Genomic DNA, 13,508 nt, shown 5'->3' with positions numbered 1-13,508 from the left:
GTGACGAGTGGTGTCCCTCAGGGGTCCGTACTGGGACCGGTGCTGTTTAATGTTTTCATCAATGACTTAGACAGCGAGATCGAGTGCACCCTCAGCAAGTTTGCGGATGACACCAAGCTGAGTGGTGCAGTTGACACACCAGAAGGACGGGATGTCATCCAGAGAGACCTGGACAGGCTGGAGAGGTGGGCTGCCAGATATTTACAGGAACTGGAAAGTAGCTCAGTATGATGATTCAAAAGACATTATGTAGTTATCAGAGAGACTGAACCAAAGACACAAACTATCCTCATGCAAGGAAGGTTTGGTAATAAGGGACCAAGCCCTTTGAAGACCTTATTAAGATAATAAAAAATAGAAATCCTGATATGACTAGAGATAATTACTAAAAGAACACAAGAATTCAGAACAAAAAAGGCTGGAAATGCTGAGTTGCAAAATGCAAATAGTGAAGATAATAAAGTTCCATAACTACTGAAGAGTGGGGGAGAGAACAACAAGAAATGTCAGAGAAAGCAGAAATACTCCATGCCTCTGCCTCAGTGGTTTTTTTAAAAATAAGTGAATTTTGATTAGGTAAGTAATGCGTATAATTTTTGAGACAGATGGAAACAAAACTGGGATTAAGGAATGAGAAAGAGAGAGAATAATGAGGTTAGATGTAGCCAGGTTGTCAGAATATTTAAGTTTGTCAAAGCAGTTACTGACCTGGAGGAATTACCACTCACAAACTCATGAAAAAGTGGTAGAGCTATTATGGTAACTACGCTTATGAAGGGAGAAGAACTTGGGAACTGTAGACGAGTCGTTCAGCCTTTGTCACTCAGGAAGTAGTAGAACCAGTTATTAAGCAGCTCTTAAGTACCTTGAGAATAATCAAGTGAGCAAAATAACCTTTTTTGTTAAGAACCATCTGAGAGGGAAAAATCCACTTTTCTTCTTAAGAAATCTATTGACCTTGGGAATAGGAGGGAAGTGGTTGATAGCATAATTCTGGACTTAGCAAGCTCTCTGACACTTGCAAATTGTAATTCTACAAGCAAACTGTGGAGTTACGGCTAAGGCAACATGTAGAAAACATGCTGACAGAGCAGCTGAAAGCTTAGTTTCAGACTGGGACATTTTAAGTGAAAGTCATCAGGGGTCTGTCCGGGAATTACTGCAGTTCTGTGTTTTTGTTGATGGTTTGGATGAGAATTTATTTATAATATTTATAGAAGCTTCTTCAGTTGACAAAGATTGCAGAAATCACAAGAAGTGGGATTTAAATGATCCAGAGAATTTGGATCCAAAGCAGTTGGATCACTGTGTTGTAAGTCAAGCAAGAGGGGCAGAAGACCAGCTTGTCTGAACAGGGAACTCCCTGTGGAGCTCAGGAGGAAAAAGAAAATGTATGATCTCTGCAAGCAAGGTCAGGCTTTGCAGGAAGAGTAGAGCTGTGGTTCATTTATGCAGGGAGAAGACACAAGAGGCCAAAGCTCAATTAGAGTTGAAACTGGCTGGTGTTGCTTCAGATAACAAGAAGGGCTCTTCTAAGTATGTTAATAGGAAGGGGAGATCTAAAGAAAACATTGAACTGATATTTGTTCAAGATCGTTGTCTGACTAATAGGGATGAAGAAGAAGCAGTGGCGTTCAATGCATTTTTGCCTCAGTCTTGGACTGCCCGGTCCCTGGAGTCAGGGACCAGGAATGTGGGAACAGCAACTTTCCATTTGTGGATACTGAAATTGTAAGGGACCAGCTGAATGTTCACAAGTCCATGGGGCCTGATGGGATTCATCCCAAAGCATTGAGGGAGCTAGTGGATGTTATGGCAGGACTCTTCTCAATCACCTACCAAAGGTCTGGGGAGGTCCCAGGTGACTGGGAGCCAGCCAGTGTTATTCCAATTTACAAGAAGGGCATGAGGGAAGACCCAGGGAGCTATAGACTTGTTCATCTAACTTCAGTTCCTGGAAAAATTATGGAGAAGATTATACTGGGTACTACTGAAAGGTATTTAAAGAATAATGCAATCATCAGGCACAGTCAACATGGGTTCAGAAAGGGAAAGTCCTGTTTAACCAATTCAATATCCTTCTATGATAGGGTTGCCTGCCTAGTGGATGAAGGGAAGGCAGTGGATGTAGTTCTTCTGGTTTTTAGTACGGCTTTTGATACTGTCCCTCACAGCATCCTTCTGGACAAGTTGTCCATCTGTGGGATGAGCGGGTTTATGGTGTGCTGGGTGAAAAACTGGCTGAAGGGCAGAGCTCAAAGGGTTGTAGTGAACAGGGCTACATCTGGCTGGTGACCGGTCACCAGCAATGTTCCTCAGGGTTCAGTTCTAGGGCCAGTCCTGTTCAATATATTTATCAGTAATCTGGATGCAGGAGTTGAATGCACCATTAGCAAGTTTGCTGATGACACCAAACTGGGAGGTGCTGCTGACTCTCTTGCGGGACAGGAGGCCTTGCAGAGGAATCTAGATAGACTGGAGCACTGGGCAGTGATTAACGGGATGAAATGAAACAAGTCAAAATGCTGGATTCTGCACCTAGAACGGAGTAATGCTGGGCACAAGTATAAATTGGGAGAGGAGTGGCTGGAGAACAGCCCTGCAGAAAGAGATCTGGGGGTGCTGGTCGGCAGCAGGCTCAAGAGGAGTCAGCAGCGTGCCCTGGCAGCCAAGAGGGCAAACCCCAGCCTGGGGTGCATCACAGACAGCATAACCAGCCGGCCAAAAAGGTGATTATCCCACTGTATTCAGCATTGATGCAGCCTCAACTTGAGTGCTGTGTGCTGTTCTGGGCCCCACAATTTAAGAAGGATGTGAACATCCTTGGATGCCTCCAGAGGAGGGCAACAAAGCTGGTGAAAGGGCTGGAAGGAATGTCCTGTGAGCTGTGTCTGAAGACTTTGGGCTTGTCTAGTTTGTAGAAAAGGAGGCTGAGGGGCTCTCTACAGCTTCCCGAGGAGGGGAGGTGGAGAGGGAGGTGCTGAGCTCTTCTCCTTGGTATCCAGTGACAGGATGCGTGGGAATGGTTCAAAGCTGTGCCAGGGGAGGTTTGGACTTGACATTAGGAAGCATTTCTTTACTGAGACAGTGGTCAAACACTGAACTAGTGTGTGACTAGTGAACTAGTCTAGGCTTCCTAGGGAGGTGGTGGATGCCCCAAGCCAGTCAGTGTTTAAGAGGCATTTGGACAGTGCCCTTAATAGCATGCCTTAACTTTTGGTCAGCCCCGAAGCAGTCAGGCAGTTTGAGTAAATGGTCGTTGTAGGTCCCTTCTGACTGAAATAGTCCATTCTATTCCAGTTTGTATTAGGAAAACAATTAAATATATAAGTATTTAAAGAACAATAAATGCCAAAAGAATCTGCTTTTATTCGGGGGATGCTGTTAAAGAATATCATATCTGTTTTTTAATATATTTTAGTATTTGGTGTTGGGGACTTAGCAGTGGGTAGTGTTGTGTCCTGTAGTAGGTATTTACCTCTTAAAAAGATGTAGAAAAACTGGAAGAAATACAGAGAAGTGGTTTTGGAAAGATAATAGGTTTGGAAATGTGACCTAGGAGGAAGGTTGAAGAAACGGAGTTTATTTGGCCAGCAAAGAGAAAATTATGTGGGCACATGTGAGTATGTTCTGGTATTGAAAACCTTTATGAAAAAAAATAATTGGAATTGAGACTGTGATCATTTGTTTCATATGAGTGAGCAGCTTTTAGGAGGAAAAAATGGTTTAATTTACAGCAAATATGATTATGGTTAGTACCTAATTTTTTAAACTCTTGTCAATCTTTTCCCTCATTTGTTGAAGAGAGAAGCAGACACCCTAGGATCTCCCTTAAAGGCAGTTTTAAAGAAACCACTGCTGTAGATCACAGAGACATAAATTTCATAGTAAAGGCAATGAACCTTCATAGAAGATTGCTTTTCCACTTTTTCTCTCTCTCCAGTTACTTGAAGAGGCACTGATGTTGCTCATACTCCACTTTTTGGAGTGTTTTGAAGAGAGATGAAGTCATATGTCATTACTCAACCTCTTGAAGTTTGTGTAACCCCTTCAAAGTAATTTTTTACCTTGCCATGTTGGAAACCAAAGTTGTTTACACAAAGTGCAAATCCCTGGATTAGTTTTCATATGAGCCTTCTTAAAAGTATACTATAAAATGAAGTTGAAGAGTCTGGGTCTGAGGAAAAGATTAATAAAGGAGTGCACAGTGAACTCTGGGGAAGTGATAGTTCTATAAATAATTAATAGCTAAAAGCAATTTCAAAAAGATTGGTGCCCTGCTGAGGTCAGCATTAAAGTAGATGCTGGGACTTTCAAAAGCTCTTAAAGTCACCCTTCAAGGTTTGTTTAGGTTTCTGTCTTTCTGGAGTCGAGTTCATTTTATGATAAAGAAAATGCTGATAGCAAATAACTGTGAAGATTTGTTTTCCGGTGGTAATATGACACTATTCACTGGGCAACTATTATACAGCAGCAGAGTGTTTACAGATATCATAAGATATGAAGCACTTTTAAGGAAATTCTTTTTGCAAGTGTTAGCCCCGTGAAACTCAAACATACTTTAGCGATAGTATTCACCATGTAGTAGAGCGTTTTAAGGAACAGCTCAGGAAGTAGTTGCATACATCTCCTGGTAACATTTTGAAATAGCTATATGTGCTTTAGATATATCTTATACATAGATAAGAAACCCGCAGATTGCTTTGTTCAGTTTTATATAATTCTGTTCTCACAGCTCAAATGCCCTTTTCCCCGCCCCCCCAGGATTGTAGTGCTTGTATTTCATAGTGATAGATATAACTATATCGTTGCCATAAACACAGGCTAGAGGGCCTGAAATGAAATGTTCCTCAAAAGTAATGGGAGATTGCCCTTTCTCTGAAAACCTTGCAGTTCAAACAGAGGAGAACAAGAGACGAACTATTATCACCCTCACTTAACAGGAGATGGCAGTTAGACTGAGAGGAGGAAAAAAGTCAAGTCCTCATCCCTGGAGGGGATGCTTAGGGTCATGGTCTAGTGGTGGACAGATACGGTTGGACTTGATGATCTTAAAGGTCTTTTCCAACCAAATGATTCTGTGATTCTAAAGTAGTTTCTTCAAGTTCATAATGCAGTTCGTGGCAGATTCAGGATTAGAATCACGATTCCCTAAATCCCTGTTTGGAATGGCTCTGGCAAAAGATAGTAAATGAGCATTACTGTAAAATAGTAGCTATTTCATCTCCCAGTGTAGGTACAGATAATTTACATGATTAAGTTGTACTGGCAAATATATTTTGCAGTTACAATATTGCTTAAGATATTGCTCATTATTTGTAAGAGTTTACCTTAAGCAGCATCCATGATGTTTGTTTTAAAATAATAGGTCAATACTTAAAATTAGGTTTAATTGGTAAAGTAGAATATAAACCGTGGGCTTCAGTGTGAGTCTACCCAAAGGAAACTGTGATGATCTGATTCTAGTTACTTTGGGCTTATGAATATTTAAAGCTTACGCAGTAATAGAAATTATTAATTGGTAATAGAACGGCGCATGTGTGTTGCATGTGCATGTGTGTAGAGTTACGTGTTACAACATGAAGGACTTGTTTGGAAATTGTCTGGTTGCATATTTCTTATATTTTACTTTAAAGACTAGTTATGTTCACAAGTAACACTGTCTCTCAACTTGTCAGTCAAAGGACACAATATAGAATAAATTTTCATATCTTTGTGTCTTTTAATCGAAGTTTTAAGGATTGTGGAGCACTGCAGATCATACATACAGCTTTCTGATGTCAGTATTCTTTGTTATCTCCCATGCCCCTTTTTCCCCGGTCCCTTTGTGGGGTTGAAAGAAGAGGGTGAAGAGTAAATATTTTTAAATGATTTTGCTATAAGCAGCTCAAATGCATTAATAGTTTATAAATAAAAATGAAATATTTTTCTTTCATTTAAGTAATTCAAAAACCATATGGTACATATCTAGAATCACCTAAGTGGTTAATTGCATGTTAAATTCCTTTCCTCTTCCCTAGTGTAAACAACTGCAAAAATATTTACATTCCCTGCCTTGCTAGATTTATTTATCATTTTACAATGAAAACACAGAAGTGTTATAAATTGAAATCTTAATGTCTTGCTTGACTCACTTTCTAAAATGTCAGCAACGTCTCTGGGTTGGTTTACTTTTTGCACTCTCCCACTCTTAACACAGAAATGCACGACACTGAAAAACTGAGGAGTATTGATGTTAAACAAGTTAGGGGCGCAGCGCAAGATGTGGTTTCTTGAAATTAGCTTTCTGTTATTCTAAACAAGATTAGAAACTCTGCAGCAAAGGAAGTGGCTTTAAAGCTCTTTATTGGATTTCTTTATTATTGTGAAACTCCAGAATTATGATGATGTAATTCTATAAAACTTAGAGGGGCTCAGGCCAAAAATACGGCAAGAAAGTTGACCGAGCAAGCTGTTGCATACCTATGGAGAGAGTTGCTTCTACCAGTCAGTGAGTGCTCTAGCTTTTCCCCAGAGGTAGCTGCTGGCACAAACAGTTTGCAAACTCTGCACTCCAAAACTCATTAAACTGTTTCTTCAAGTGAGATTGAATTGAGGACATCTTCAAAGCACGCTGTGAACTTATGTAACAAACTAATACAATAAGGAAAAAACCTCTGTGATTCGTTTCAGAACAAAAGAATGAGTTCTTTAAGCTGCAAAGTGTATGTGAAAATCCTTTTCTTGTTTTGTAACGTAAACAAGTAGTTCAAACAGAAAAGTGGAAGAATAAATTCTGCTATGTGAAAATTTGGCCTCCCTAAAATAAGCGCACCCAGCGGCAGAGCTTGAGCTTCAGAGCCTGGCAGCTACAGCCCACACTTCTGCTAGCAGTGGTGTTACTGCACGGGGGCAGGAAAAAAAGAGGAGCCTTGCTAGGAAGCTGCTCAGCTTGTTTAACTACAGTCTCAGTTCTGTTGGGAAAGGGAGCAGAGAAGAGGTTCAGAAAAGGGCATTTAATTCAAGTAGATTAGCACATTAATTCTGGGAGTCACTGCAATAAATGAGACTGAAGTTTTCTGTATGTGATGACTGGATGTTGTTGCACTTCTGTGCTGTGAAATCTCTTGGATATCTTCCTTGAATTTTGAGAAAGGTGATGAACTTTGGTCTCGGCAGAGGGAATAGCCTGTATGATCTCTATGCTAATCGCTGTTCTCTTCTGGCTCCCAAGTTACCAGAGCCTGGAGCTTTTTCCTGATTCTCAGTTTTCCACCTGTGCTGATAGCTAAATTCAAGGGCATTAGGAGCAATAATATCAAGTTAGTGCCAGACCCAGGGGTTCTCCACCCAGTAGCCCCTGAAGGAGATAAGTTGGCTGCTCCTCTGTTGGGTTTCCTGCCAGAGTAAGAATTTAATTAAGAAGGGGGAGGGCACCAAATATCACCTCCATCAAATACTGTTCCTCGTGGAAACTATTCAACAACTTGCTCATTGCTGTAATTACTGAAGCACACATTTTGCAATTAGAAGACTTAAATGACGAAAATACTTAATTTAGTGTTGGGTCTCTTCAGGTTCTCACTTGTGTTTTTTGTCTTAGGATGCAAAGCAAAAATGGACTCAAATATACTTTAAAGTAACTGAAGTCACAGCAGAAACTATTGGAAGAACATTCTGAAAAGTCCAAGCACTAGTCAAGAATTTCTGTAGTTTTTTTCTTTCCAAAAGATGTAGTAGGCTTTTGTAACACTGATTCCATGTAATTAGTGGAGCTCCATGGAACAGTGATTACCCACACTCAAACAAAAGCTAGGTTAGTATATATTAAGCTACCTGTATTTTTTTTCTTTAGTTTTTTTCCTTTTAGAATCACATCTAAATCTATATATCAGATTATTTTTGTGATAACCTTAACGGTTCTAAATTTAGAATTCAAGTGATTGAATACTAAATTAGTTTATTTAGTCTTGAAAACAGTTTAGTTTAACTGATCCGTCCATATTGTTAAAATTAATGAAGTGGCTTAACTCTTAAATAGAAAATAGAAGTTGCAGTAAATTATTCAAATTTCTCCAAAGATAACAGGATAAATACTTCTGTCCTCTGACTACAAAGGAAGCCTATGTGACTAGTCTGGGCAAGACGCCTAGTTAAAGGTAGCTAAAGTAAAATTAACAAAACCTTACCATAAGAATGTATCCTACAAGGACTTTTAAAAAAATTCCTGATAAGGTGTAAGAATACAAAAGTATCAGTGAGGTGTTTTTGTTTGTTACAGGATGGAATGGAAAGCCATTGCACATGGAATTTTGGAAATATTTCAGACATGATTGTAAGAGAAGACTGATAATATTGGTAGAAAAAAGGGCCCTTTAATAACTGCACACCTTTATTTCAGTCTGTTGTGTTGGATAAAAAGCAGGCATGAACATGACCTGTGGATGGCATATTATCATAAGCCATGGGCTATGCTGTAAAATCATTGTTTTATAAACTCCTGGAATGGGTTCATGGAACTTTTTGAAGTAGGTGATTACTCAGAGTCTTCATTAACTTTCTAGCTGCTTACCAAAAATGTAACATTTAATAAGGGGAGTGCCCTAGTTCTACATGTCTAGCCTTTACCCTTTCCAACACGGGAATTGATATGTTGGGTTTTTTTCTTTTAATATGGAGCAATCGATCAGTATTGGAAACAACACAAGAAATCAAGTCATTTTGCATCTATAGCTCTAACATCTATTTCAAGTTATTGAAACAGAGTTTTATGTGAAAAGGTGAACCATTTGGTTTTAAATACATTTACAGTGCTGTGTTTATTTTTTTATTGATCATAGAATTAGCCTATATATTCTTGGGCTTTTTGAATGTTTTATTGCCTAGATTGTAATCTCATCTATATAAAGTAGGAAGAGTTTTTTTAATGCAGGCAGGTAGCTCCTTGTGAGTTAGGGTAGAGGATGTGTCTTAATGTTTACAGGTAGCAAAGTCCAGTTTGGGAAACTTAATTCCTAGAATAGCATAGAATCAGAAAATGTCCTTGAGTAATGTAGTAGGTACTGGGTAACGGTGAAATATTGAAGATTGGGAGTTACTGATCAGAAACTTTGGGTGAGGACTGAGAAAAAAGTAGTGACAGGGAATGATGGCATGCTAGAGTGGGGAAAATCTGTACTGGTTAAAAAAAAAATTAAAATAAAATATAGGCTTCAAACCGCACTAGGGCATAGGAAAATAGTGTTTATAATCAGATTTCCTTGACTGCTGTTCACAATATGAAAACCATCTTAGTTGCAGTATGCCTTTGAGGATGGTAGTCATCTTCTATAACTCGATCCATCTAAAAGTATGTTCCTTATATATTCCAGCGAAGGAGGAGAGTCATCTATACTTTATCTGTCTTAAGTATTTATCTTAAGATGGATTGACTCATCCTCTATTTTTGTTTCCTTTTTTTGAGACTGTCCTGTTGCCAATCAATTTTTGAATTCTCAACTTCATCATATTTGAGAGCCTCCTCAAATGCAGGGAGAGAGATGAGCAGTGTCTTTCCTTGGTCTTTCTATATCCTTTCCTTTTCTCTTTTGAAAAGAAGCAATTGAAGTTTCTTACTTAAGTGTATTAGCAAAGACAAAGTGAAACAAAATGTCTTCTATTTGAACAGAGGGTACTGAGGCCTCTTCAGGTGTAGACTCTGAAACAAGCTTTTAGTCTTGGACAGGTTCCTGGGAAGATGTTCTTTTCTCCTCACTTGTGATAGAGAGTTTCAACAAACCTGGTGAATGGAATAGTCGATCATCCTGGAAGTGCAGACGAGCTGGTTTAGGTGCAGACCATGAAATACACGAGCATTTGATGTGAACAATGTAATCTGAGCTGTTGAGGAAGACATACTGTCCTAGTTACATCTTATATGATGCATTAAAATAATTCCTTTCTGATGGGAGAGGTGGAAATATTCTTCCCTATGTCAAGTTCATAGAAATTTTTGTTTGTAGCAGAAAAAGTAACTTGGATTTTTCACTGAAAATGAAACCAATTAATAAGTAAAGCTTTCCACAGTCCTAAGAGAGTTGTACTTTCAAGTTGAAACTTTTAATCCTAACTTTGAAAACTTACTGTACAATAAAATAAAAACTGACATGTTTTCCTGCTCAGTATTCTAAAAATGTAGGTTCCCTGATCTGTTTCAAAATGTGCTTTTAGTTTAGTGATTATGGTTGTAATTAAGGGACTAGTTAGAAAAACTGTAGCTATAAAGTATAAACACGGCAACCACAATACTTTTCAGAGCAAACTGGAGAATGTGTATCCAAGCTGAATGTTTTTACATACTTGCATTACAATGAGATATGGTACAGTTGGTGTTTACTTTAAAGAAAAGAAAAGAAAAGAAAAGAAAAGAAAAGAAAAGGAAAGGAAAGGAAAGGAAAGAAAAGAAAAGAAAAGAAAAGAAAAGAAAAGAAAAGAAAAGAAAAGAAAAGAAAAGAAAAGAAAAGAAAAGAAAAAAGAAAAAAAGTCATTCTTAAGAATGTGCATCATGCATCAAGACCCACAGGAAAATTGAAGACTGGAGACATCTTTTCATCTCCTGTAACTTTGCTGCTCCTACTTTAAACTAGTTGTGTAGGCTACCACTAGAGACCAGATTGCTCACCCATGGCAAATTCCATCTGTTTTGGACACCTGTCTTAGGGTGGAGATAACCATCTTTTTAAAAGCGGCTTCTGAATGGCTGAATTACAGCTAACTTTGAGAACTTTATTTATAAATGTTGCTCAAAAAAGGGAGCTAACTGCTTTGTTTCTCATCAGCTGTTCACAGTGATCTAGATTATAGGCCACTGTTTGCTACCTTTTTTAAGGTAAAGAGACTGATTCAAAATCCAAATACTTCCTCTTTCCACCTTCTCAGTCGGTCTTTTTTTTTAACATACACATACATCTTTGACTTGGCTAATGGAGAATAAGATGACAATCAGCACTTTCTTGAGTAAAGAAACATAGTTTATTTCAGCTGTCAAAAATGAGGAGATTGTTACTTACAGTGTGATAAAGGATCACAGTCAAAGATTAATAGTTCTGGAAAATCGCTAATGCCCCTTCACTTTTCTGTTTGGCTGCCTCAGAATTTCAGCCATTGACTCTAGGATAAGAACAAGCATCTGACAGCCTGTGGATTTAAATTTAAAACATCTGTTATGCTACTTTATTGTTGATCTTCTAGTTCCTCTTTAAAACTCTGTTTTCTATAGTACCTACAAAAATCTTGACAACAGTCGTATCACAAGAATGTTAAGAGCTTCAGCTTTGGATAGGAAGACAAATATGGGACTTGTCTCCTCTCTGGTTTCCTCAGGGAGCCAAAAGGGCAGCATAAGTTTCTCACTCCTTCATCTACATATTCATCCATTTTGAGTTCAAAAAATATGCCCAAATCTGTTGGGAAACAATGTCTTTTCAGCTTGGACCTGCTTGCCTTGGCACATTGCACCAGAGAGGTGATGAAATCTTTGTCCTTGGAGATACTGAGACTTTAGACAGAGCCTGGAGAAACCTCATCAGAGTTGGCTCTGCTTTGAGCAAGGGTTGGACCAGATGACCCTATTATTATTTTGTTTGTGGCAAAAGTTTATAGATTGAAGTTTTCCAAGTGTGACACTGCACTTACCTGCATTGAAAATGATAAAATGTGGTGTTACTTGTAATAAGGTAATTGTGGTTTTCTTTCAAGGCCAGTAGAACAACCCAGCTGTTATCAGACATGAATACGTTTTTTTTACTGCTTGGTTTTCTCTCCTTCTGACCCTATTTATGTATAACTTCAATTGTGATGATCAGTATATTGGATATACAGTATTTAGGTTGAAAAATGCTTCTTACAATAAAGGATGTGTTCATTCTGGGATTTCTGATTTTTTTTTTTTTTTTAACTGTTTGTCATTAATAGTATCAGATTTCTTCCATCATACTTCAGAAAGTGCCAAAAAAAATCAAAGAATTTAAAAGATGACTTCTGTTTTGGTTTTTGTTTGTTTTCTCCTTACAGGCCTGGCAGCTGCGATTCAGTCATCTTGTGGGCTACGGTGCCAAATATTACTCCTACCTCATGTCTAGGGCTGTTGCCTCCATGGTGTGGAAACAATGTTTTGCTCGGGACCCATTTGATAGGTAAAACCAGAGAAAATATTAAGTAAAATGAAGTGTCATGCTCTTTGCCTCTGGAAAACATGAAACAAATGGGGCCATGTAGGTTGATGGGCTTTTTTAATGACAATTAGTTTTTAGCCTTTTTTGTGATATTAAGAGGATTACAAAACAGGAAATAACTACAGGTATAAAGTGTACTTTGGGACATGTTCATTGGTGCAAAAAAACTCATGTCAATGTTTTAAAATACAGGTGTGCCAGTTAGGAGGCACTGAAATCCATATTTAGATGTAATTAGAGAGCTTGATTTTCATAGATGCCTAATTACTTGTAATTTTCTATGGAAATCAAAGCAACTGTGGGTATTAAACAAGCTTCATGTCACCAACTTCAAAGCGAGGTACAGCTATCCTACTCATTTTGCTTTGTCAAATTAAGAAGTAAATTGTGAGATCACAAATTGTAAGTATTCTTATACCTTAGGTGAATGTTCAGAGCATTGTAACAGAGCAACTTTTCTCCTTGGAGCAATGAAGGCCGAAATGTTTGCAAATTAACTTCTATAAACACCAACACATATTCATATGTATAAAATTTGTCTAGTTCAGTTACTCATGGTATGATTTTAAATATAATTTGAATTTGAGAAGTCAACAAGGAATAAAGGCAGTCATTGTTTCAGGGTGGAGGATTTCATTTGATCTCTGTCTCTGAGTTCCCTAGAGATCCTAGAAGCAAATTTGAGTGAAAGCTTAACAGGTTGTGTCTGCAGATGGCTCTAACATCTGTGTTTCTCCAGGGCAATGGGTGAGCGTTATCGTAGAGAGATGCTGGCACACGGCGGTGGAAAAGAGCCCATACTTATGGTTCAAGGTAGAAAAAAATTAGAACTGTTTTATTCCCTTGTTCAAGGAAGAAATAATTTAACTGCATTTCCCAATTTGGTCTTTTTAGTTTAATTATGATTTTCACTGGATTTATGAAAGAAAGCTTATTCATTTATTTAGTTAAGTGGACTGGTCGTCAACTTTGTGTCATTGTCAGTAGAACTCCTTGTGATACACACAGTAAAAACCACTGTCGTGGTTTAACCCGGCTGGCAACTAAGCACCACGCAGCTGCTCGCTCACTCCCCGCCCCCCTCAGTGGGATGGGGGAGAGAATCGGAGAAAAGAAAAAAAAGTAAGACCCATGGGTTGAGATAGAGACAGTTTTTAATAAGAGAGAAGAATAACAATAGTAATAATAATAATGGTAAGAGAATATACAGAATATATTAAAAAAAAGTGATGCACAGTGCAATTGCTCACCACCCACTGACCGATGCCCAGCCCGTCCCGAGCAGCGATCACTCCCCCCGAGCCGCGATCACACAGC

At 38.5% G+C, this 13,508-nt stretch overlaps 1 protein-coding gene across 1 annotated transcript in view; it reads left to right on the top strand.

The window, feature by feature from the left end:
* Positions 1-13,508, top strand: part of LOC104131696 (mitochondrial intermediate peptidase) — an 83,688-nt gene that overhangs the window by 57,938 nt on the left and 12,242 nt on the right. Inside the window, exons 18-19 of the mRNA XM_035900435.1 lie at positions 12,031-12,152; positions 12,931-13,004. Of these exons, the coding sequence (XP_035756328.1) occupies positions 12,031-12,152; positions 12,931-13,004 (196 nt within the window). The remainder of the gene's footprint in view (positions 1-12,030; positions 12,153-12,930; positions 13,005-13,508) is intronic.

This window comes from Egretta garzetta, unplaced genomic scaffold (genome assembly GCF_000687185.1).
Source record: "Egretta garzetta isolate BGI_Z169 unplaced genomic scaffold, ASM68718v1 scaffold98, whole genome shotgun sequence".
Taxonomy (NCBI): Eukaryota; Metazoa; Chordata; class Aves; order Pelecaniformes; family Ardeidae; genus Egretta; species Egretta garzetta.
The sequence above is the reverse complement of the archived record's forward strand: the minus strand, read 5'-3'. Positions and strand labels throughout refer to the sequence as shown.